The 25776-nt window shown below is 39.5% G+C and overlaps 1 protein-coding gene across 1 annotated transcript in view; it reads left to right on the top strand.

The window, feature by feature from the left end:
- ATP8A2 (ATPase phospholipid transporting 8A2) overlaps positions 1-25776 on the top strand; it is a 653421-nt gene that overhangs the window by 452852 nt on the left and 174793 nt on the right. Inside the window, exons 28-30 of the mRNA XM_039473330.2 lie at positions 11066-11140; positions 19857-19979; positions 22334-22412. Of these exons, the coding sequence (XP_039329264.1) occupies positions 11066-11140; positions 19857-19979; positions 22334-22412 (277 nt within the window). The remainder of the gene's footprint in view (positions 1-11065; positions 11141-19856; positions 19980-22333; positions 22413-25776) is intronic.

Raw genomic sequence — 25776 nt, 5'->3', positions numbered from 1 at the left:
ATACATATTTCTACGACTACTTCCATAATAAACCCCCTGCCACTGTTCCAGCACCAGGAGGTTGGAAACAGCTGTGTCATTAATGAACGACAGCAGATCCTAACCAGTGACCTCCAGATGAAAGGCTCATTATTTCCTCACTGGTCTCGAGAGCTATTCGGTCCCCTAGCATGCCAGCTCAGGATTTGGACTGAAGAGTCTAAGCTTTGAGCTATAAAAAAAAAATGTACGTAGTCCTTGACACAATTTGGAGCGATTATGTTCTATTGTGCCAAGAATTTCTTATTAAAAATCAATTTAATTGTGCATACCCCATCTGGTCGGTATTATGGTCTTTTATGGGGGAAAACCCCGATTTTGTATTTACCTGATGTTCCATAGAGTAAGTATGTAGTTTTGCAGAAATAGAGACATTTTATAATTCTGAGAAATTAGTAATTAAAGAAAATCTTTGAATGTTTGCCAGACTTCTTTCTACTAACTTTTATGACTTTGAGCTAGAAGATTCATCTTTCTTACAATGGTCAGGATTTTAATGGAAAAGGAAATGCCAGACTAAAATAAAAAATGTATATATGTACGTCATCTGCTACATTTATTTCTGTGTAATAATTACTATTTTATATGCTTGAGATTAAAATTCAAGTCCTTTTATTCTTTTGTTTTGTTTCATTTTTTGTTTGTTTGTTTTTGATATATGGTGTCACTCTGTCACCCAGTCTGTGCACGATCACAATGCACTGTGGCCTCAACCTCTCTGGCTCAAGCGACCCTCCCACCTCAGGCTCCTAGGTAATTGGGACTGCAGGCAGGTGCCGCCATGTACCACCATGCCCACCTACTTTTTGAAAACTTTTTTGTAGAGACAGGATCTCACTTTGTTGCCCAGGCTGGTCTCAAACTCCTGGGCTCAAGCAGTCCTCCTGCCTCAGCCTCCCAAAGTGCTGGGATTATAGGCAAGAGTCACTGTACGCAGCTTCAAGTCCTTTTAAACATACCCTAAATTTCCCATTAGCATTTAATTTGTGTTGTTTTTCACTCAAGGAATTTGGATAATGAAAGGTGAGAAGATTACTTCTGATAGTCTGCTAGGTCGGTCTCAACTGTGTTAGCGAAAGATTGCAATATTTTCACTCAAAATATTGCCAGATAATATTTCAAACTGGAGTGGTTGCATTTTGTTGTAAAAATGGGGAAGATTGTTAAAGCTTGCTTTTCAAACAGTTTATACCCTAATCTTAAAAATGATCCCTTGACGTTCACAGAAAAAGATCTGCGTAATTTGTCTTTATAAAATTTTTGGTGTACTTATGCACTTATTGACAACCTTTGCTCTGTAATAGCATTTCTGATTTTTCCCCTTGATTTTCTACCTACTTACCTATTTATTTATTTTGCCTTTTCTTTTGTCAGTATCATGTTATTTCTTGGGCATTCCTTCATTTCCATACTTATAAACTTAACATTTAAAAAGTAGGTGTTTCTAATTCATAGATTTGCTATAATCACTCCCTACTAAAGAACTTTAGGGCTTTCTTTTTTTATTCTGAGCTTTCTATTTTGTTTTCTGCTGCCAACAATACTGCAAAAAAGATGAGTTCTTATATACTGGTGCTTTCATTTATGAGAAGTAGATTTACAGAAATAGAATTTTTAGACAAAGTAGATGTTTACATTTTATCTTACTACATATGGCCAGACCAAATTTCAAAAAAAAAAACAAAAACAAAAACAAAAAACAATCTGAAGCATTTTGATACTTAAAACAGATACCTTTGGTGCCAGTTTATCAGCCCAGACCTGATATGTAAATTAGTAGATTGGAATGTTATTGCCACTTCAGCGAAAAACCGTATGTTAATTTACTTCATTATTCTCCATAGGGTACTTTTGCACTTCAGTCCTCTACCAGGGATCCTGAAAGAGCAGAGTAAATAGAGGAACAGGTCATCCCTTTTCCACATTACTGAGTCATCTGTTAAGTGTCGCTGTTAGCTGAGAACCTGAGAGTGGCGGCAGGTACAACCCGCCGAGGTTGGACGATGGCAGCGGGGCGTCCAGACAGGAGCCCGTGCAATTAGCCAAGACGGTTACTGCATTTTTGGCAGTCAGGCAGCAGTTAAAGCAAAGAAAGTTCTTTTTCCAAGAAGGAAAAGCCATTTAATAAGTTAGGGTCAGTTTGCTCATAACAACACTACATTTGAGGACCAAAAACCCCAGGAGCTTGGCAAGCCAGCAGTGCTTGGCAAGTCTTCCTACCAACTCACCAAGTCTGAGGCCATCCTGCCAGGATCTGGCTCTCTGTGCTTTGACTATATTCAGTTAACGGCATTCCTAGTTAACAAGAAAGTAAAGGCAGAGGAATATTTTTTCCCGTTAATCCAAGAGTAAAATTTAGTGGCTATAAGCAAGCCGCCATCCAAGTAGCTGCACGTCAGCTGGGGGGCGGACCGTCTGTTTGCATTGAGGGTTCTGTGTTTGGTGTACACAGCTGGGAACTTGTGGCCCACCAGAAATGACATTTATGTTTAGGAATTGGGTGGTGCTGTCTTTTTTGTGTGTGAATTAACATTTGTATATGACTAACTAGTGTGAAAGTCTGATTTTATAAAGTGTCACAGAGCCATCATGTACCTGTCTCATGAATAAATAAAATAAAACTAAGTACATTTATGTAAATATTTAAAAACACACTGCATTCTCATACCTTTCCCATTTCACCTACGGAAAATTTGCCAAAATGAAATCAAGTTTGAGTGTTTCAACATAAGAGAAAACCAGCTCATGGATTTTAAAATTAAAAAGTGTTTTTTGGTTTGTTTGTTTTGCTTATGTTGGTTTTACAGTTTTGTTTTTTTTTCTGCCAAGTAAATAGTTTCAATGAAATAAACAGGTCCAATCATCTAATGATGTATTATTTGAATGCAGATTGAAATTGCTTTGAAAATGTTGAGAATAAATTTGTTTATACTTCTCAAAAAGCTGTAGCACCTGCAACTGATAAAAATTAGTACAAACATATCAAAAGTTTTTGAAGAAACATGTGGCCAATCCAGTGCCAACTTGGACAGCGTCAGAACACTGGCTGCTTAGAGAAAATCTTCCAACATTTAGCTAATCAACAATGTTAAATGAAATGAAGAATGAAACTTTTTACATGGCTCAGTATTGCTTGGAGCATGTTAATGTCAACAAGGTCAGTTCACAGAAAGAGATGCTAGATTTCTTAAGATTTTTACCCCCTTGTATGTTTTCAACAACTTGGGTGCTTTGGTTATACCGAATTTACTAAGTCTTTAAAATAATTTCTCATTAATAATTTATAAAGTTACATGTTTGTTTTCAGGTTCCAAATTTGTGAAGGTAACAGATTCATATCTGTTTTTATTCAAAAAGGAGTAAAGCTTTCTAAACCCGAGCCCCCATACATACAAGAAGAATCATGGCTTCATGCAACCAGCCACACATTATTATTTTGTTGGTAACAAACATCTGATACAAGCAAGATTTCTAAGTTTGTATCAGGTTGACCACATAAACTTATTTCTTTAATCCAGGGTTTCTCAACAATCGAGGGTTTCTCAACAGTGGCAACATTGACATTTTGGACTAGTATATAATTTTTTGCTGTTGGGAGCTCTTCTGGGCTGTGTAGGATGGTTAGCAGCATTTTTGGCCCACTCAGTGCCAGTAGGTCCCTCCCACAGGGTGTGACAATAAAAAATTTCCAGATATTGTCAGATGTCTCCTCAGAGGCAGAATTACCCCTAGTTGAGAATTACTGCTTGAAACAGTTTTGTAAATAAAACATTAATGTGGGGTTTTTTTGGCATTTATATTTATTTTTATTTTTATTATTTTTTATTTTTTGTATTGCATTTTAGGTTTTGGGGCACATGTGAAGAACATGCAAGATTGTTGCATAGGTACACATGTGGCAGTGTGATTTGCTGCCTTCCTCCCCATCACCTATATCTGGCATTTCTCCCCATGCTATCTCTCCCCAACCCCCCACCCCCTGCTGTCCCTCCCCATTTCCCCCCAACAGACCCCAGTGTTTAGTGCTCCCCTCCCTGTGTCCATGTGTTCTCATTGTTCAACACCCGCCTATGAGTGAGAACATGTGGTGTTTGATTTTCTATTCTTGTGACAGTTTGCTGAGAATGATGGTTTCCAGGTTCATCCATGTCCCTACAAAGGACACAAACTCATTGTTTTTGATGGCTGCATAATATTCCATGGTGTATATGTGCCACATTTCCCCTGTCCAGTCTATCATCGATGGGCATTTGGGTTGGTTCCAGGTCTTGGCTATTGTGAACAGTGCTGCAATGAACATTTGTGTGCATGTGTCCTTATAATAGAACCATTTATAATCCTTTGGATATATACCCAGTAATGGGATTGCTGGGTCAAATGAAATTTCTGTTTCTAGGTCCTTGAGGAATTGCCATACTGTCTCTCACAATGGTTGAACTAATTTACACTCCCACCAACAGTGTAAAAGTGTTCCCATTTCTCTACATCCTCTCTAGCATCTGTTGTTTCCAGATTTTTTAATGATCACCATTCTAACTGGCGTGAGATGGTATCTCAACATAGTTTCGATTTGCATTTCTCTGATGACCAGTGATGATGAGCATTTTTTCATATGTTTGTTGGCCTCACATATGTCTTCTTTTGTGAAGTGTCTGTTCATATCCTTTGCCCACTTTTGAATGGGCCGTTTTTTTCTTGTAAATCTGCTTTAGCTCTTTGTAAATTCTGGATATCAGCCCTTTGTCAGATGGGTAAACTGCAAAAATTTTTTCCCATTCTGCTGGTTACTGATTCACTCTAATGACTGTTTCTTTTGCTGTGCAGAAGCTGTGGAGTTTCATTAGGTCCCATTTGTCTATTTTGGCTTTTGTTGCCAATGCTTTTGGTGTTTTGGTCATGAAGTCCTTGCCTACGCCTATGTCCTGAATGGTTTTGCCTAGATTTTCTTCTAGAGTTTTTATGGTGTTAGGTCTTACGTTTAAGTCTTTAATCCATCTGAAGTTAATTTTAGTCATGAATGTGTTTTAAAATTCAAAACAGTAGAAAAGGTGTAAGCAAGTGCCCCTCTTCCCGACAAAGAACACTTCTTCCATCTGATGATGATGAATATTAATGATCTCTTATATTGCCATGCATATATGAGTATGTACATCTGTTCTGCATGGCCATGGCCATTCAATACTACCCTTATGTTTTCATTTTCATAATGTGTCTGTGAGATTCTTGTTTTGCAGTACATGTGGACTTATATTTAAAATTAAATCTTTTTAAAATTACATAGTGTTTATTACAGGATGAGCCATAATTTCTTTAACCAGCTATCAATATACATGCAAGTTCTAATTTTTTGTGTTCTGTATATAACAGTGTGGCATTGTTTTCCAAATAATGCCATATCATTATATTTTTGTGTTGAATATTATGTGATTACATTGATGAGATATAATTTAGAGTATATCCCTACAAGTGGAATCACTTGTTCAGAGGAAAACTGAATTAAACATATTTATAGACAATGCTACATTACCAGCTGGGTATTGCAGTGTTATTTCCCCAGTTTACCAAACTTTTATATTTTTACTTATCTGATAAGAAAAAAACTATATTTATTTGTTTACATGTTTAATTAAAACCAGATTTCCTATGTTTCTAAGCCTTTTTCCCCCTAGGATCACATTGCATATACTCTTTGCCCATTTTTCTAGCAGCCTGTAGGGTGTTTTCTTTTTGAGTTGTAAGAACTCTTTATATATTGAAGAAATAAACCTTTGTTTTCATAGATATTCCAATATGTTTGTACTACTTATTTAGTATCAGTTTTCTTTCAACTTTTTCAATATTTTTCTCTATAGAAATTAATTAGTTTCAAATTTATCTATCAGTTCTAAGTTTAATGTTTTACAGAAAGTCACTTTTCACCTACAGCAAAATAATGTTTTTCTTGTTTTCTTCTAAAGCTTTCAGAGTTTTGGTTTTTGTGCTTAAATAGTCAAGGCATCAGAATTTCATTTGAGTATATAGAGACTGAAATACCACATATTCTTTTCCAAATACTATGTTAATTTGTCATGTGATAAGGGACATTTCAAACAAGTGAGGTAAAGCTGACATTGAACAAATGCTGTTGACATAATTGCTGATATTGAAGTGCAAAATAGTAAAGCTGGATCTGTACGTGCTGCAGGGAATCGACAGAGGCCATCGCAGCTGACTGGAGGAGATACAGTGTTGTCAGAAAGATAGGTGGGGGCCTGATTGTGTTGGGCTTTGTAAATTCAAGCTGAGAATTTGATCTTTTTTGAAGACAGTGTCTTTTTTATGTTTATTTTGTATGTTTCTCATTATGTAGCATATATTTTGGATTTGATCTTTTTATCCCTCTGAGTTTTTATTTTTTATTATTAATATAACACACGTTTAATATTATTTCTCTCATATTTTATGTTAGTTTTCAGCTTTTGATGTTTCCTTGGATTTCTATCTTTTACTAAAATTCCTGTTATACTTTATTTCCCTATGTGTGGGGAAAATGTAAACATCTTCTACTCTTCTGGTATTGTGTACTTCTAGAGAGAAATAGGAAGCCTCCTTGATTTTTTTCTCTTTGCTGCTTTTTCTGTCTGAATATACTGAAGAATTGATCCTATAAAATCTTAAAACTCATTAATTCCTATAGCATGACATATGTGGGTATTGATCTCTCTGTGTCTATTGCTTGTTTTGTTTCCTAGGACAAAGGATCTCCTGTCTATTGGCTGATTAGAGTATTTCAGAAAATTTTCTTCTGTTATATCTTTGAACATGTTTTTTAAAATTCGATTTTCCTCTTTTTTTTTAAGTACATCTTTTTGAAAATTTTTTTGTTATCTTTAAAGGCTTCTAACTCTATCCATTTCTCTTAAAAATCTTTGTTAACCTTTGACCTTTGCTGAGAATTGTTTTTCAGGTTTCACTACCTATCTCTTTACGTGGTTTTAGCAGTGTCAGTTCTTTTTTTTTTTTGAGACAGAGTTTTGCTCTATCGCCCAGGCTAGAGTGCAGTGGCGCAATCTCAGCTCACTGCTACCTCCACCTCCCAGATTCAAGTGATTCTCCTGCCTCAGCCTTCCAAGGAGCTAGGATTACAGGCATGTACCCCCACCTGTGGCTAATTTTTGTATTTTTTGTAGACACGGGGTTTCACCATGTTGGACCAGGCTGGTCTCAAACTCCTGACCTCAGGTGATTCATCTGCCTCAGCCTCCCAAAGTGCTGGGATTATAGTCGTGAGCTACTGCGCCCAGCCAGCAGTGTCAATTCTGGATTTCATGTTTCTCTTTAGGTGGCTTCAGTTTGTAACACTCACCTCTTTCTATTTGTCTCTTTCTTTGCTATATTAGACATCTTATCATAACTCTTGATGCTAAGAAAATTCACATTTTCATTAGCTCTTTTAGTCTCACCAAGAATATTTGAGATTTTCTTCTGCAGAATGGCCTTGTTCTGGAAAGATTATTTCATGTGCATTTGTCATATCCTCTTATTTTCTTTATAATATTTTTGGAAGTTGTCCAGGGGAAAGGGGATTCCAAGTTGCCTTTGAGCACTTTGTGCTCTGCTCTCCTATCACTTTGCAGTCATAAGCACCTCCATTGCTGTTGTTTCTTTCCCTTGGGAGAGGAGGCCTGTGTGCCTCACAGGAAATTTCTGTATGTCATAGGTTTCTGTTGGATTATTCTGCATTTTTTTTTCTTCTCAGTTCACCTTGAATTTGATCAGCATCTGCCAAGTTGATTGTCATTTATACTATCTATGGTGCCCTGCTGTCCTCCCTGCTTGATTCCTGGAAAAAAGGAGAAAAAGAGCATTTGCTCTTCAGCTTCGATTTGCCTGCTGTGTTGAATCGATCCAGTATTCAACCTCTGCCACTGCTTGCCCCAACCTCTATATTTCATCTTTTCAATAAGAGTTGGTTTCTTGTATTGTTTCACTATTTCTTTGAAAACTTTTTTTATTTGGTTTAATATGTAGGTTCTGTCTGCTGTGGGCATTCTCCCTTGATTTGACCTAATCTGATCATATTTATTTCTATCTATTATATACTATTTGTAGTTTTAATTAAAGCTACTCATAGTTTCACTGTATGTATGCTTTTTTTTTTAAGACAGGGTCTCACTCCATAACCCAGGCTGGAGTATAGTGACACAATCAGAACCCACTACAGCTGCCCATCTCCTAGACTGAAGGGATCCTGCTACCTTAGCCTCTCAAGTAGCTGGGACTACAGAGGCATACATCACCACACCTAGCTAATTTTTTACTTTTTGTATAGATGGGGTCTCACTGTGTTGCATAGGCTGGTCTTGAACTCCTGGGCTCAAGTGATTCTCCTACCTTGGCCTCCCAAAGTGCTGGGATTGCAGACATAAGTCATTGTGCCCAGCCTCTTTTCTATTTTTAATTATTTTTGCTATTTTCAGTTGAAGTGAGGGAGGGCAGAGCAGTAGAAATATCACTAATACCTTCAACGAGACAACACATTAACTGGATTTTGCAATACAATAAAATACTCACTAGATATCTTTTTGCTCAATGGTTTGAATAGGAGAACTCAGAATTATAGCATGGTCTTAGGAAAATTAACTTAAAACCCTTGAAACAATTGACTAATATGTTTTAATCTGATGGGGCTCCAGGTTCTCCTTGCATTAAAAGTGTGGTTGAAGTATTGATTGCCAAGACCTCCAGTGGTAGGGACAGAGTGGGGTTGAAATTGTGGGTTTTAGAGATGGCTGATATTTGAATAAATGTTGTGGGAATTTTCCAAGCACAGAACACAGCATGAACCTCTGGTTCTTAGTTTTTTGTTTTTTGTTGTTTTTTTTTTTTTTGTCGTTGTTGTTGAAAGAAAGAAAAAAAAGAAGGCGAAAGAAAAAGGGGGAGAGAGAACAGGATTCTTGCTCTATTCTTAGTTCTTTATCGATATTTCTTCACTGAGAACAGCCAGACCTCTTGGGAGGATAGTTGGAATTGGGTGATTAGGAGAGAGATCATCGAATCCTACATAGAATGGTGATGGCAGAGGATGGAGGCAATGACGGTGATGGGCAAAGGTACAAAGTCTCACACAGGAGCAATAAGTTGTATGGAGTTTTTTGAGGTCTATTGTGCAGTGTGGTGAATATAATGAATAGTCCATTGTACATTTCAAAGTTGCAAAGAGTAAATTTCAAATATTCTCACCCCCCAAAATAAGTATTTGAGGTGATAGATATGTTGGATAGCTTGACTTAATTATTCTACACTGTATTCAGAAACTTTAATATCACTTTCTATCCCATAAATACATACAGGTCAATTTGCAATAAAATAAAAAGTTTTAAAGGAAAAAGAAATTAAGAATAGAAGTGTGGAAGGGTTTTTGAAAGCAGCAAGTTTATCTTGGATTTAGGAAGTAGCCCTAGTAGTTTTTTGAGCAGGGGAATGACGAGGTGAACGCTGTATTTAAGGAAAACGTTATCTAACCCTTAAATTGACGCCGTTAATTTGATCTCACTTGGACTTGGTGAGCCCGTTTGTACCGAGTATCAAACTGGATACAGCAGTGAACAGAGCAGCACAGGGAACAATTCCTGCTTCGAGAAACAGTATGGTGGAGTCAAGAAACTGATTTTGAAAAATCTGCCTCAGTAAAATTTCAATATCAGGGCTGACCTCAACCCTGGTTGTCGTGGTGTCCGTTCTGTGTTGCCAGCTAGGTTCCACACAGCAACGGTCTCAGTCTGTGATGATGTGACACAGCTAGGTCGATGCTGTGATTGGTATGAGACACTTTAAAGTCTGCCCTCAGTCATAGAATCACGTCTCATATAAATGTAGCTGAATTCTCAGCAGCAACTTTTTGTATTCACTATTTTCATGTTTGCGTCCTTCTAAGTCAGATTTCTATCCTCCCAGTGGCTCGGCCCTCTTCCACTCCCGTCCTACTGCCTCTGTCTTCCGATTACTTTTGGGTGATCTTGCCTTCTCTGACTGTGTTGTTGTTGTTGTTGTTGCTTCTGTTGTTGTTTTGGTTTTTAATATTTTTTTTTGAGACAGCATCTCTCTCTCATCACCCAGGCTGGAGTGCAGTGGCACAATCTTGCCTCACTGCAACTTCTGCATACTGGGATCAAGCGATTCTCCTGCCTCAGCCTCCTGAGTATCTGGGTTTACAGGCATGTGCTACCACACCTGGCTAATTTTTTTTATTTTCAGTAGAGACGGGGTTTCATCGTGTTGGCCAGGCTGGTCTCGAACTCCTGACCTCGAGTGATTCACCCACCTTGACTTCCCAGAGTGCTGGGATTACAGGCGTGAGCCACCACACCCAGCCTCTGACAGTGTTTTATCCCTTGCCGTGCACTAATTATATCCTGGCACTTGGCTCTGTAGTTGTTTTTGTGTCTTGCATAATCGGTTAGAATCATAGACTACTTGAAGGCATGAATAACAGTCCACATTTTGTTTATTTATTCATACATCTCTCATTACTTCAAAAAATGATTTGAGAATGTTTCATTTATATTATTGTGTTTTGACCTTCAATATTGTATGAACTCAGAACACACATGACCAACAGAGGAGTTTCTGTTGTTGTTTTTTCATTCCTGATTTATATCTGTTTGAAAGTCCTACAAAGACAAATTGTATTTCTCAAATCAACTTTAGAGAAAAACAAGAATGTGAAGTCGAGACTCCTCCAGTCCACGGGAAAGTTTTGACACCAAACGTATTAAGTACAAATTAAATATAAAGTATTTTTCGATGAACATGGGCATATTATCTCTTAAAATAGATGTATGCCTTAAATATAAAATTTCCTTACAATATGGTGTCTGTGATATCGGGAGTCTGTGTTTCATGAAAGAACTGCTGCAGTCCTGTGGCTCCTGATTCTTCGGCAGCTGTGTCCAGCTGGTGGTCCACATTCCCGCGACTTCTTCAGTGAATGGAAACATGTAGGTCAATATTGATATAAAACTTCATGAACTTTCTTCTCTTTCAGCTTTGGTTCGCCTTTGTTAATGGATTTTCTGGGCAGATTTTATTTGAACGTTGGTGCATCGGCCTGTACAATGTGGTAAGCATTCTTCATCTCTATCTGATAGCATGCAGAACTTCAGTGACATTTCTTCACTGTTTATGTCTGGGAAGTGTATCTAAGTCAATCATCTGTATACTTAGCAGGCAGCACAAATACATCTTTGGGCCCTTTGTTGCTGTGAAACATCCTGCAGAAGCCCAAACTCTCCACACATGGTTTCAATCAAAGCAGATCATTCTTGAATAACCCATGAAATTATTAACCCATATATCTTGATAATAGACCCTTGTTACCCCCTTACAGAATGCCTGTGAAACATTTTCGTGTTTTTAGCTCAAGTAAAAATTTCGGAACTACATCTAAACTCATTTCACTTCATTATTTTTGTTCTGAATTCTTAAACATAGATACAAATATACAGTGTGTGATCTGGTGTCCCTTCTGTCCTTCCTGAAAGGGTCTTTGTCCTTGTGGAAGAACATTTTCTTCTGCAGTTAGAGCTAAAATAATGAATTCTGACTTCCAGCTACCATGAAGGATGGTAATCAGCTCATATGGTATTTTTTATGATTTTCAAGTTCCTTTTTTATTGCTTTTATTACTCTGATGAATTCAGAAGCTAGAAATAAATATAAACGCTAGCTAAAATGACTCAGTAGCTGCTTAGCTTTCTTGCTTTTTGTTTCACTGGCAGGAAAAGCTAAGGGGCTTGTCGCTGAGCATTCTAGAGACACTAGAATGGCCTGCTTTTTGAATTGTTCTCTCACTTGTCTTGTACCCAAACTCTGCTCCATGGGAATTTACATTCTGCAGCAGCCATCATAGATAGATATAAATGGAACTTACCAGACATTCAATAATAAAACCTGTGGTGCTGTAAATATTTAGTGTGCTTATCCATTGGCGGCTAGATATTTAAGTCTTCTGTGCTTTCAACCCCCTTAATTGAATAACCTCAGTGCTGGGGGGCTGGCGTAAAACGCTGAATGCAGCAGTTTGCGCTGGTCCTGGGTAGCTTGCAGATTAAGAGGGCCAAATATGTGGATTCAGACGCCTCCAAGGAGGACTGCCTCTGGATCTTGAGTTTAAAATGTGTTGATGAGTCAGTAACTATGTTAACTTGCTGCCAAGTGTACTAGCACATTTCTTGCTGATACTGATGCCCTAAAAGACCAAGATAAGGAGTGGTAAGAACAGGATAAAATTGATGTCCATTCCTCTCCTGTGCCAGAAACACTACTCGGACCACCTACCCATGGATAGGGGTTCCAGGGCCTTCCCTTTGTGTACTATGGGGAGACCAGAGGTTGCTAACTCTGCAGAACCTGAAACTATTTTGAGCAGGTTAAAGTTATGCAATTATTTGGGGGAAATATGCAGAATGCCGCACGATTATTCAGTGCATGAAAGGGTCAGGTGTCATAGAGTTGACACTTCACACAAGCGCATGTCACATCCCTATGATATAAACAAAATAGTGAGACCTAGGAGATTCTGTTGTAGAGCCAAGGACAGGTATATATATATCACCTGCTTCTAGCATGAGTGGATTTTAGACTGATTTCCATGCTTAGGGCATGAGGGATTCTCTTCTTAGCTCCATGCAGTCTTGGCCAATTCAAATTAATCCAGCAGATTTTATTGAGTGCCTACTATGTGTAAGATGCTGAGAGGCTAGAGGGCAGTGTTGGTCTAAATAAGGCCCACAGACCATTTGCAAGAAAATAACCAGGGTCGATTTGAAAACTGCAGATTCCTGAGCACCACCCGAGATTAACAAAGAATATCTCAGAGATATTGCAATTTTTCCTTTCTCTCTCTCTCTCTCTCTCTCTCTCTCCATTTTTCTTTCTTTCTTTCTTTCTTTTCTTCTTTCTTCTTTCTTCTTTCTTCTTTCTTCTTTCTTCTCTCTCTCTCTCTCTCTCTCTCTCTCTCTCTCTCTCTCTCTCTCTCTTTCCTTCTTTCTTTTTTTGAGACCAGGTCTTCCTTGGCCACCCAGGCTGGAGTGCAGTGGCACCATTGCTGCTCACTCTAGACTTGACCTCCTTGGCTCAAGCAATCCTCCCACCTCAGCCTCCTTCATAGCTGGGACAACAGGCAAGTGCCATTACATCCAGATAATTTAAAAAAAAATTTTTGTGTGTGTGGAAACAGGGTCTGGCTATGTTGCCAAGGATGGTCTCAAACTCCTGGGCTCAAGCATTCCTCCCACCTTTGCCTCCCAAAGTGGTAGGATTACAGGCATGAGCCACCAACTTTTCTAGTTATTGTTACGCACATCCCTATGGTTGGGAATATATTCTATGCAGTCTTTCTGCCCCCCAAACTATAGAGAGAGTACACTGTGATAGAAAAGTGTATTTCGGCCTGGCATGGTAGCTCACACCTGTAATCCTAACACTTTGGGAAACCAAGGCAGATCATGAGGTCAAGAGATCGAGACCATCCTGGCCAATATGGTAAAACATCATCTCGACTAAAAATACAAAAATTAGCTGGGAGTGGTGGTGCACACCTGTAGTCCCAGCTACTCAGGAGGCTGAGGCAAAAGAATTGCTTGAACACAGGAGGTGGAGGTTACAGCAAGCCAAGATTGCACCACTGCACTCCAGCCTGGGTAACAGAGCAAGACTCCATCTCAAAAAAAAAAAAAAAAAAAAAAAAAAATGTGTATTTCAGGGTGAAAGGGCTTAGGTTACCAGGCATTGAGGTGGGCTTCTGGTGAGTGCCAGCAGTTTGAATGGAATGGTCATGGAATTGCCAAGTGAACCCAAAAGCGCCCCTGGCCTCCAGACTTGCTCATACTGGAGGGGCCAAACCTTTTGGGAACATGGAGTTGCCCCCATGGAAATTGTTTTGGTGACACTTGTATAGATAGAAATTCAGAAGAAAGTTACAAAAAAGGTACAAAGAACTGCTATTTGCCCTTCATCCAACATTTATTGCATCTTTCCCCAATTGCATTCTCTTTCTCCATACTTGCACACATGCATACGTGCCTACACTCATGCACACACAAGTGAATGCCTTTATTTCTGACCTAGCAGAGTATTACAAACATCATGCCCCTTTACTGTTTAATACTTCAGTCAATAGTAGCAAGATCGTCCTCTTATGTAACCAAAGTATAATGATCAAATCTGAAACATTTAACATGGATTGGATACTGTTACCTAAGTATCTTAATCCATATTCCAGTGTGGCCATTCTTGCTCCAATCATGCCCTATTTAGCAATTCTTCCAGTCCAGGATCATTCTAGAGACCCCCTGTGAGAGAACGTTTGTGATTAGGAAGGCATTTGCTGGTAATCATCCTTCTCTGGGCTGGGTTCCTCCTGTCATACTCTTTAAGCAGTATTTCTCTCCTTTTTCTTCTAAATTTACTCTTTGTTTGATTTCACCAGCCAGCTAAAGTAGCAAGTCTTTGTTCCTCAAACTAATCCTCATAACAAGTTAATAGCATTAAAATAGGCTTGAGGCTGGGCATGTTGGCTCACGCCTGTAATCCCAGCACTTAGGGAGGGCGAGGCAGGTGGATCACTTGAGGTTAGGAGTTTGAGACCAGCCTGGCCAACATGGTGAAACCTCGTGTCTACTAAAAATACAAAAATTAGCTGGATGTGGTGGTGTGCACCTGTAGTCCCTGCTACTTGGGAGGCTGAGACAGGAAAATTGCTCTGGGAGGCGGAGGTTGCAGTGAGCTGAGATCACACCATTGCACTCCAGCCTGGGAGACAGAGCAAACCTCTGTCTCAAAAACAACAACAACGAACAGGCTTGAAACTTGTATATCTTCCTAAAAGATGAATGAATGCTGCCAGGAGATATTCATTATATCCATAATCAAATTTCTGTATCATTTTGTTTTGTGGGTAAAATGAGACAGAAAAACCACCAGGGACCAATGCTAATAGGATCAGATGGATTTCAGCTAAATTTTATGTCTGTTATAGTGCAGAGAATACTCTAATATTATTTAACCTGTTGTGGAAAATGAATCTTGTTATCAAGCCAGCATCATTTGAAGAAGAAAACTGGGCCAGTTTCACTTATAAACATAAATGCAATAATTTCTAAATAAATATTGGCAAATGGAGTTCAATAATATATTAAAAGAAAAAGTATATGACAAAGTAAGATTTATTTTAGGGTTACAAGAGGCTCTGAATTAAACATCGTTCCAAATATTACTATATCAATAAAATAAGAAAAACACGATCCTCTCAGGAGATGCTACAAAATTATTTGAGGCAATTCAGCTGCCATTCCCAAAGTAAGAACTCTAAATAAAATAGAAATAGAAAAAGTCATTTAACCAGAATTCAGACTATTTACAAAACCAGTAGCATGCTGCCCAAAATGGTAAAATTCTGAAATGATTTTATTTAAAATAAGAAATTAATCAAGATGCCTGCCATCACTATATAATTTGTCATTGTTTTCTATTTTTTTTTTGGCAACTGCAGAGAAGATCACGAATATTGGGAAAACAGTGAACAATTTCTGTACTTATGCAAATATGCTCACAGACATATGGTAATATAAATAGATTCATATGTGATTGTTTATTTAGAAAACAAACAAATACCAGTAGTCAAATACTAGAATTATAAGAGAATTTGATAAAGTGACCAGATAAATGATAAATATATTTTAAAAATCAATAGCCTTTTTCTAGCCTAGCAATAAATAGCTTTTTTTCTTTTGTTTTGCTCTAGCAGTGGACACCTAGAAATGCAAAGGAAGCAATAATTCTTTCAAAAAAGCAATTAAAACTATACATTGCACAGGAAAAATGTTTACAGTGCCTACATTTTTTAAAAAAAGTATTACTGAACAAATGGAAAAGCATACTATTTTCTTGTGTGGGAAGACTTAGATATCATAAAAGATTCAATTCTTCTAAAATTAATATATAAATATATGTGATTCCACAGAGACTTCATCCCAACAAATGAATGTTTTGGGAAGAAAGGGGGAAGTTGAATAAAGTCATATTAAATTATAAATGAAATTGACAAGTATCTGAGAATAAATATATAAAGCCTGCTCAAAAAGATTCTAAAAGTAGACTTATTTTTGCTAAATATCAGACTATATTATGAAGCCACCATAATCAAGTCCCTGTTATTGACAAATAAATTGGAGGTTCTAGAACTACATTTCTGTTTGAGATTCTAGATGTGTAATACATGAGAATTTGATAAGCCTTAAAGGTGATCTTTCAATGTAATGGGGAAAGTTTGGCCTAATTAATTATGTTCTTACAACTGGCTCTTCATCTGGGAAAAAAAAAATGGACTCCTGTAAAGAAAAATTAATTACAGGTACATATTAAAGACTTAAATGTGCAAAATAAAATAATAAAATCCTACAAGACACTTGTGAAAACATGTAATTTTCACAGAGGGGAAACTTCCGTAACCACAGCTGGACACACGGAAGAAGCATTTCTCAACCACTTAAATGTTAAAAGTTATATGGCAAAAGAACCCATTTAAAAAACCAATAGACAAAGAGTCCATTTGCATGAAATTTCATGACAGAAAGACAGAGTTGATATCTGTTCTACTCGAAGAACTCTTCAAAAAGAGGATCAACCATGGATAGAAAGTGGACAAAAGACATGAGTAGACATTTCACAGCAATTCAAGTCCAGGGAGCCAACAAACATGTGAGAACGTGCTCAAACTCCCTGTAGTTGGGGAAATGCAACTTTTTAAATTAAGAAGTAACATCTTTAATTTATAAGACTGGGGAACATTAAAAGACCAATGTAACAACCATTGCTGACAGGGAAACAGGGAAAAGGCTGTGATTGTCTTCTGCAATGGGAGAGGAATGCTTTGAAAGGCAGAATCTAGTACAATTAAAAATGTATGTATCCTTTTACGCAACAACTCTACTGCTGTGCCTTCTTCCCATAGAGATAAAAGAAAAAGCCTATATGTTATAACGTAATATAGATAGGTATTACATAATATTTGTGGTAACAAAGAACTGGAAAGAAAATGAATGCCTGTCAGTGGGTGAATGGCTAAAAAAAAGGGTACATCCATAATATGATTTATTATGTGAGCATTAAAAGACTGCCTTAGCCTCAAACCCAAGGGATTTGGAGGGCTTTCTGTAATGTATTGGTCAGCAAGAAAAGCATGATGAAGAAGAATGCGAATAATGTCTACGTTTTTGGTTGGCAGGGGACAAGGTCTCACTCTGTTGCCGAGGCTGGAATGCAGTGTTGCAATCATAGCTGACTGCAGCCTCAACCTTCTGGGCCGGAGCAGTCCTCTTGCCTCAACTTTCCAAGTAGCTGGGACTACAGACACATACTACCACACCCACTAATTTTTTAATTTTATTCAGTTTAGACAGGGACTCACTGTGTGGCACAAGCTGGTCTCGAACTCCTGTGTTGGCCTCCCAAAGTGCTAGGATTGCAGGCAGAAGCCACCACGACTGGCCAGTGTCAACATTTTATGAAACAAGTTATGATCCCTAGCCTCTGTGTGTGTGTGTGTGTGTGTGTGTGTGTGTATGTGTGTGTGTGTGTGTGTGTATTATGCTATAGGCAGAGTAGAAAATATGTAGGCTTGCTGGGCTTCATTATAGCATGGTGAGGAAGGGAAGGGGAGAATTTGAAGATGGGTAGAAGGAAATTCTCAAGCTTTTTTTAAAATAAAAAAAAAAGAAAAAAGACTGCAGTGGAAACAGTAGGCATGATATCACATGTACACATTGATGCTGAGCAACGGAGATGAGGGTAGGCACTAAGAAAGTGTACAGGGCGTCTGGCTTCTGGAAAGCTCTGTACAGCCATAAAACAGACAGACAACTTTTGTCGTTGTGAGGGAAGTGAGTGCGGCAAGTCTCCTGTGGATTTCTCCTTGAAGTCTTTGCAGCACACTGAAATCCCAGGCTGCCTTCCATTCTGCTGTGGGCTGAAGGAAGAGCATGAGAGTTTCACTGGCTCTACTCGCCGCATACCTGATTGCTTGCTCCCAATGGATGTGGGAACAGCTTGCTCTGGCCACATACTCCATCTCCAAATAGCTAGTGTGAGTTCAGAATTCTCTTAGAGACACACAAACCTGAGAGCTTGCTCAGTTTGTGGGTGGAGATTTGAGGGTTGCTTACACTCAGCAGCAAGTGACCCAGGCTCTGTGAACCATGCCCAGAACCAAGCAGGAGAAGGACCCTCAGGGTCAACATGTCCTGAGTTAAAATGACATGTTTCTTCCAAGCACCTTCTTCAGCTCCTGCTTTATCTTTCTAATACACAAATGTGAGTACAGGTGAAAGTCAGTCTTGAAAGGCACCATTTGCCCAAGAACTCACTGTCACTGGAGATTGTTTGTTCTCCTTCCTATCCTTGCCTGACATTGCACCCTCAGCCAGCCACCATTCTGTGGATCTTAGAAGGTTCCTCATCAAAAGACAAAATTACAACAATTTAAAGATCAAATTGGCTTGTATTAGCCATTCTGAAATTGGGTTCCATGAAACTGAATGAGTGCTCTGCTCTGATGAGCCGAGCAGAGGAGGCCAGCTTCATAGGCAGAAAGAGGCTAAAGAAACAGAAGCAGAACAAACAAGGATTTGTCATCTTGCCAAATCCTGTTCGTCCAATACCTCACAGATCAAATGCTCCAAAAAGTGATTGGTTGTTTCAAAGTGACTTTCCTTACAGAGTTAAACAGAGGGGACTTCCGTATCCTGCTGTCTCAGGTAAACTGGGCCCTTTCTGGGACGCAGTTAAACTGGTTGCTGTGAATCTCCTGTTTTTTGGAAAATTGGCCTGTTTCAAAGTTTAGTTTGATGACCCAGCTCTTAGGACAAGTAACGACCATTCTGATTTGGTGAGGTCTGCTGGGGCTGCGTACAAGAGCTCAGTCCAAACAGTGGCCTCTGGTAAACTTTGTTCAACACCCCCAAACAGGCATGCTCATGGCTCAAAGCTTTGTAAGGGGCACGTCTCTCGTGGGAATGCTTCCTTGCCCTCATCCCTATCATCTTGCCAAATCTTGCTGATCCAATACCTTGCAGGTCAGATATTCTTTGGTGCAAGAATCCTATGGTGACTCTCCCTTCTCCTTCTGCATCCTCTCCCCTGCAGCTGTGAATAGTTTTGCAGAGCCCTGCTTTTTATAGACTTATCTCTATACCTGTTGCCCCACTCCCCTCCCCCACTTTTGCAGTAGATGGCGTTCCTGGAGGTCAGGGACCAGCTTCCTTTCCTTCTTTCTTCTTCTGTGTGTAAATCTCTCCATGCCTGGTGCTTATCACAGTATCTAGCCCATAATTCATTTATTGTAAATGTCTGTTGAATGAATAAATGGGTGAAGTACATTTTGCTTCCTGAAATTTGAGTATAATGTCAGGATGGAGAGTTGTAAATTGTACCTCAGCTAGCGCGACGGAAAACAAAGCAACGCTTCACAAAGCTAACTGCGGCATGGTTCCACATCAGTCCTCATTTTACAAAGGAGGGTAGTTGCTAATTTAACAAGAAATCTTGGCTAATCAGATAATTTATGATGTTTTTAGTGTCCGGGGCATTCATTTTATAGTGATTAACGTAAAAAGGGTCTTACGTTGATTTCCTTTGTTTGGAGGGTGTCTAGGGAGTTGTGAATCATGGAATCTCAGGTTGGGGCTTACTGGAAATGAAGTCATCATTTGGTAGAAGGGAGCGCTGCAGCCCTGTGGAGGGGAAGGGCTGCTCGTAATGGTTCATTGTTTTCCCTGCAGATTTTCACCGCTTTGCCGCCCTTCACTCTGGGAATCTTCGAGAGGTCTTGCACTCAGGAGAGCATGCTCAGGTTTCCCCAGCTCTACAAAATCACCCAGAACGGCGAAGGCTTCAACACAAAGGTAAACAGGGTGTGATCTCAGAATTGTCACCTCAGAAAGGCATGGCTGTTTGATTCTAGTCATCTGCCTATGAGGTATTTGAAGATTAAGAAGTAATATTTGAGAAGCCCTGAGAATGTGACCCACTCACAAGCCCTGTGACTTCAAGACACCTTCTCAGGCAATGGGTCCATGCTGCGTGGGCCGCAATCCCAGGGTGTTGACTTCTTCCTGCTTCTCCCCATCAGCCCCTGACATCAGTGTGAGCAGCAGCTCCCACAGCCCAGGTTCTGCCGTCAGAGACCTCCCTTGCACGGTCCTGCAGCCCCATGTGGAGGCCCGATGGGAGCTTACCTAACTGTTGCTGGGTTTGTCATTTTAAACAAAATGTTTCTTTAGCTAGTGAGTAAAATTGGCTAGATATGAACTCAGGGATCACATGAGTTGCAGTGGTTTGGTTTGGTTTTGTTTTTCTGGACCAGAGAATCAGAAAGGAGACCAAAAAAAAGTCAGGGGGCCAGGTGCAGTGGCTCATGCCTGTGATTCCAGCACTTTGGGAGGCTGAGGCAGGCCTATCACCTGAGGTCAGGAGTTCGAGACCAGCCTGACCAACATAGAGAAACCCTGTCTCTACAAAAATTACAAAAAATTAACCGAGCATGGTGGCACATGCCTGTAGTCCCAGCTACTTGGGAGGCTGAGGCAGGAGAATCTCTTGAACCCGGGAGGTGGAGGTTGCAGTGAGCCGAGATCGTACCATTGCACTCCAGCCTGGGTAACAAGAGCAAAACTCCATCTCAAAGAATAAAGGTATAGGTGGTACTGACAAGCCCTCGCCGAAGCCACATGGGGTGTTAAAGGGGTCGTGCAGTCTGAGACAGCAGAGGGGTCTGCCACACAGATGCCATTTGTGGCTGAAAGTGGCAGAGTGCTTGGGTGACCCCATCCAAAGAAAGATGTGTGCCTGGGCGCAGCGGGGAGAGATGTGAGCGTGGCTGCACGGCCTCTTTTCTGCCTCACGTCTTTGTGCAGAGGGAATCAGAGGTTTATAGACAGAGGTCCCTCACGCAGTTCAGCTCCAGTGCTGTGTGCTGGTGGTGGTCCTGATTTGCATGCGTGGTTCCTGGGCCGTCAGTGAGAAGGACACAGGGAGTCACCTCTTCAGGCCTCAAGTCACCTCCGAGGGCCTTGCTTCTGAGCCTGATGGTCCTGACGTCCCTCACAGCCACCTTTTTCTGGGGAGGCTCACTGGTTACATCTGAGGCAGGGAAGACACAGAAGGGCTCCTTATTGGTCCTACCGCCTCCCATATCCAAAGAGACCCGAGGATTTTACCAATCCTTGTTGACTATGATTCCACTAATGGGAAAATGTGACCCACATCAATCCATTTTCTACAGAATTTGAATCCAAAGGCCATTTGAGGTAGGAAGTAAGTAAGAGCTGAGAATGCCTGGAAACTTATCTGCAGGCACTTTGAAAAAATTTTTTTTTTTTTTTTTTTTAGATAGGTCAGTGATGGTACAAAATGAACATTTAAAGCAGGGGAAATCCCATTGTCTTATAATAACATTTCCACTATTTTCTGTTGCCTCACTACTACTTAGGCTCAAACTACATGATAATTCCCAGCAACAACTTGTAGATGTTTAAATCAATTTAATCTGGCTTTAATAGTTAATAGTTCTATCATCACAGTGGTTAAAACAATGATGGCAATGTGTTAATAAAACCAAAGTTTAAAATAAACTAAACCTTGTGTTCTTTTTTCTCACCTCTTAAACATGGAAATAAAGAGAATTTTCAAATATGCATATTATCTAAAATCCTAAAAAATAAAAGGAAAAGTTTAATGAGATGAATTTGAAGCAGTAAAACAAAAGAGTGAGAATGCCTTGTAGGAATTTACAAGTGGAATGTTTTCAGTGCTTTGAAGACATCCCATCAGCCCCTGACACAGTTTAATTGTTAAAAAAAAAACACAGTTTTAGTCTCTTCTTAACAATTTTCACCTGATACCCTTTTTCTGGATGTTTGTAAAATGTTTTTGTCTTTCTTACAATGCTAAAGAAAACTGATCAGAATGAATTTTTCACATGTGGATAGATTGTATTGGTCTGCGTACATGTGAGCAGGTACTTAGGTCTTTGCAACTAAAGTAATATGATGTGGAGGTAATCCAGTCGTTTGTGAAAATTAATAAATAGTTGATTTTTGTGGAGTTTTTTTTTTTCAAATTCAAGAATAATATGCTACTCCTGGAGCCCTGCAGCAGTGCATGGCCAGGATCTTTCACAATGTGGTGTTTGTTGAGAGTTTCGCAGAGGTCAAGCGTTTTGGGCAGCTCCTGACTCCCCTGGTTTCTTTTCCCGTAGGTTTTCTGGGGTCATTGCATCAACGCGTTGGTCCACTCCCTCATCCTCTTCTGGTTTCCCATGAAAGCTCTGGAGCATGGTAAGGGCTGTGTGATTTCACCTGTCAATAAGGCGCTCCGCTGCCTGTGTGTTCACAGTTTTTTTTTTTTTTTTTTTTTTTTTTTTTTTTTTTTTTTTTTCCAGTTCGGCAGAATGAGAGATCACAAGAACACATTTTAGAGGAAAAACATACCCAAAGCATCCTGAGAGCTAGTCCCAGGTTGATAGCTGTTAGGTTTCATCAGTTTTGGCTTTGAAAACCCATTTTCTTTCCAGTTGACTGCATAGTTTGAGTACTAGGAATTCCCACCTCAGTTTGTGAAAACTGCTTGAGTCAGAGATCTTGAAGGAAAGCACTGTACTATAATGCAATGTTGATGCTTTTCGTCCATGGTTTGAAATTCTCTGTTAATTACTTGGGCTTTTATTTCCAAGCCTCCCCTACCCATTTGCAGAATAACTCAAATCTTAGAAGCGTTGAATCTTATTCCTGGCTTTCTGAAAGTGTGTCCTGTCCTTGATGTACGCTTTGTGAAGTTAGAGTTTGAGAACTAATTCTCCAGATTGGTGTTTGTCTTTACAGCTAGAAGAGGATGTCTGAGAACTGTGGCAGGCCCCATGTTTTTTTCTACACTTCTAAATACATCCAGAATGAGGCCTCCTAAAGAGACAGATTTTATTCTCAGAAAATAAAAATGTATCATGAGAATGCTACTCTTTCATCCTTCTCAAATAGTAATAATCCCCCTGGGAAAAATTACTCCAAATGTTGACTAGACAGGCCCTTTATTGTTCAAAGAACCAAGAATATAAAGTTTCCAAGTGTCTTTGTTTCTGTGTCAGTGAGTTTTATGCTTCAAACAGAAATGATTCATCCTCACTGATATTCTTTAACCTATTAAATACTGACAGAGAAAATGCATGCATTGCCGATTTCTTATGCCATGTGACTTACTCTTTCAATTTCATCAGAACTCCTTTTCCTTTAAGGGTCCCTAAGTCTTTAAATCAGAGAATACAATTTTATGCTTTCTAGCCCCACCCCAAAAAAGGGCGTTCTAGCAAAATCATTTTCTTTTAACTTGAAATCTTTCTTGTGATTCATCTTTCCTCAGTGGATTTATTTTAAAATAGTTTTGTAAATACAAGTGTGCAAGTATGAGAATTTGAGATGTGATTTTGTTTCAGAAGCTGTGATGTTTTGGTGACAGACTCAGCCATCATTGTAGCGGGAAGGACTAGTGATGGGAAGCAGTATGTCTGATGAGCATAAGAGAAATTTGAGCAATTGTCCTCTGTACCTGAGCCTAGGCTTTGGTACTTCAGAAGAGCCTGCACAAAGCGTGGACTAGCCACAAGTATTATCTGAAGACCCCTTACCACTTTCTATCTAGACATCTTACTGCGTTCCTAACTCAGAAGTGCTTGCCTTTTGACTGTCAGAAGCTTTACAAGATGGTCATTTGCTTACCTGCTTCAAAAGGAACTAATGTGGTCCTTCTGCAGTGGAGACAATGGTTTTCTAATCCTTGAATTATGATCGTATACTTTCCGTTGGTGCCTTGTAGTTTACAGTGGAATTGCTATGGTTGACCCAGATTCCCTTATGCAAGTCCATTCATTCACCTAACATGAGCTGTGTTTAAAAGGAGGTAGACTCCGGCAGTTGCCAACTTACTAAGAGACAACGCCAAGTGAATTTTAAATTAGATTGCTATCCTCATCTAATTCCTCCAAATTTGGCAAATTACCTGGCAGCCAGTCAATGGTATGCTTTTTTTTCCTCTTTTTTTTTTTTTTTTATCACCATCATCCTCAATGTCATTATTTCTTTGTATTGAGCCTTCAGCATAGGGCTTTTCTTTGAGTTGTGTTGCAAGCAATAACCTGTTCAATGAAACTGTGGAAAGTGAAGTAAATTGCAAATATTAAGTGTATCAGAACAACAGAGGGACACTGGTTTCCTTGATCATTAGTTGACTTCCTCTAACAAATTGAATACTTTAAAATTAATTTCTAAATTCTCACTATTAGTACAGAGAAAAAAATCATTATATTATTTTTCATTAACCTTATTCCTGTTCTGTTCAAGACACTATGGTAAAGTCTAAAGGTGTTAGTAGATACATCAATGTCGGTCTCATCTTCAAAGAGTCTGTAGTCTGGAAAGGGAGATTAGACTTTGTCTTAGTCCGTATTGTGCTTCTATAAGAGTACCACAGATCGGGTAATTTATAGTGAACAGAAATGTATTTGGCTCATGGTTCTGAAGGCTGGGAAGTCCCAGGTCAGGAGGCTGGCTTCTTGTTAGGACCTACTTGATGTTTCATCCCATGGTGGAAGGATATGGGTAGAGAAAGAGGAAGGAACCCATGCCAGTGACAACACTGTTAATACGTTCATGAGGGTGGTGCCCCCATGACCCAAACACCTCCTATCAGCTCACTGCCCCCAGCACCACTGCATTGGAGATCAAAATTTCTACACATGAACTTTGGGGGCTACATTCAAACCAGAGCAGATTTCCACATGAGTGACTCTAGTATAAGGTAGAAAATAGCTGTTTCAAGTAAACCACAGATAAAATGTTATCAGATATCAGAGGACTGAGAGATGCCTTTCATTTGGAGTTATTAATAGCTTCTTAGAGGAGGTAATGTTTAAGTTTAGCCATGAAATCCAGCAGAAGGAAGAACCAAGCAAAGTGGGGAAATTCAGGATAGGCATGGAAAGCTGAGCACCTAAAGGGTGGAAGATAGGGAAGTTTAGGAAGGCAGATGAAAGCTGAGTTACAGAGGGCTTTGAGTGTGTGGTTAAGAAACTGGGATGTGGCCGGGCGTGGTGGCTCACGCCTGTAATCTCAGCACTTTGGGAGGCTTAGGCAGGTGGATCACCTGAGGTCAGTTTGAGACCAGCCTGGCCAGCATGGCAAAACCCCATGTCTACTAAAAATACAACAACTAGCCAGGCGTGGTGGCAAGGGCCTATAATCCCAGCTACCTGGGAGGCTGAGGCAGGAGAATCGCTTGAACCTGGAAGGCGGAGGTTGCAATGAGCCACGATTGTGCCACTGCACTCCAGCCTGGGCAAAAAAGCAAAACTCTGTCTGAAAAATAAATAAATTAAAAAAAAGAAACTGGGACTTAACCGTTTAAGCATTGAAGGGTCAGTATAGAATTTAGATCTAGGAGAATTTTATGATCAGAGCAATTTGGGAAATAAACCTGTCACGTCTCATAAAGTGAGGGGTAGAAAGAAAACTACTGGCAGAGATTCCAGGGGATAGCTTACGGAAGGTTAAACCCAGAAATGGGATTGTGTTTGAGAGGATGTTTTGAAAGGAGCTTCTTTGTTCGCTGAGATTATGGCATATCTATGAGGTAAGAGGCTGTCTGAGGGCAGAG

Source organism: Saimiri boliviensis, chromosome 16, assembly GCF_048565385.1.
Source record: "Saimiri boliviensis isolate mSaiBol1 chromosome 16, mSaiBol1.pri, whole genome shotgun sequence".
In the NCBI taxonomy this organism is placed as follows: Eukaryota; Metazoa; Chordata; class Mammalia; order Primates; family Cebidae; genus Saimiri; species Saimiri boliviensis.
The sequence above is the reverse complement of the archived record's forward strand: the minus strand, read 5'-3'. Positions and strand labels throughout refer to the sequence as shown.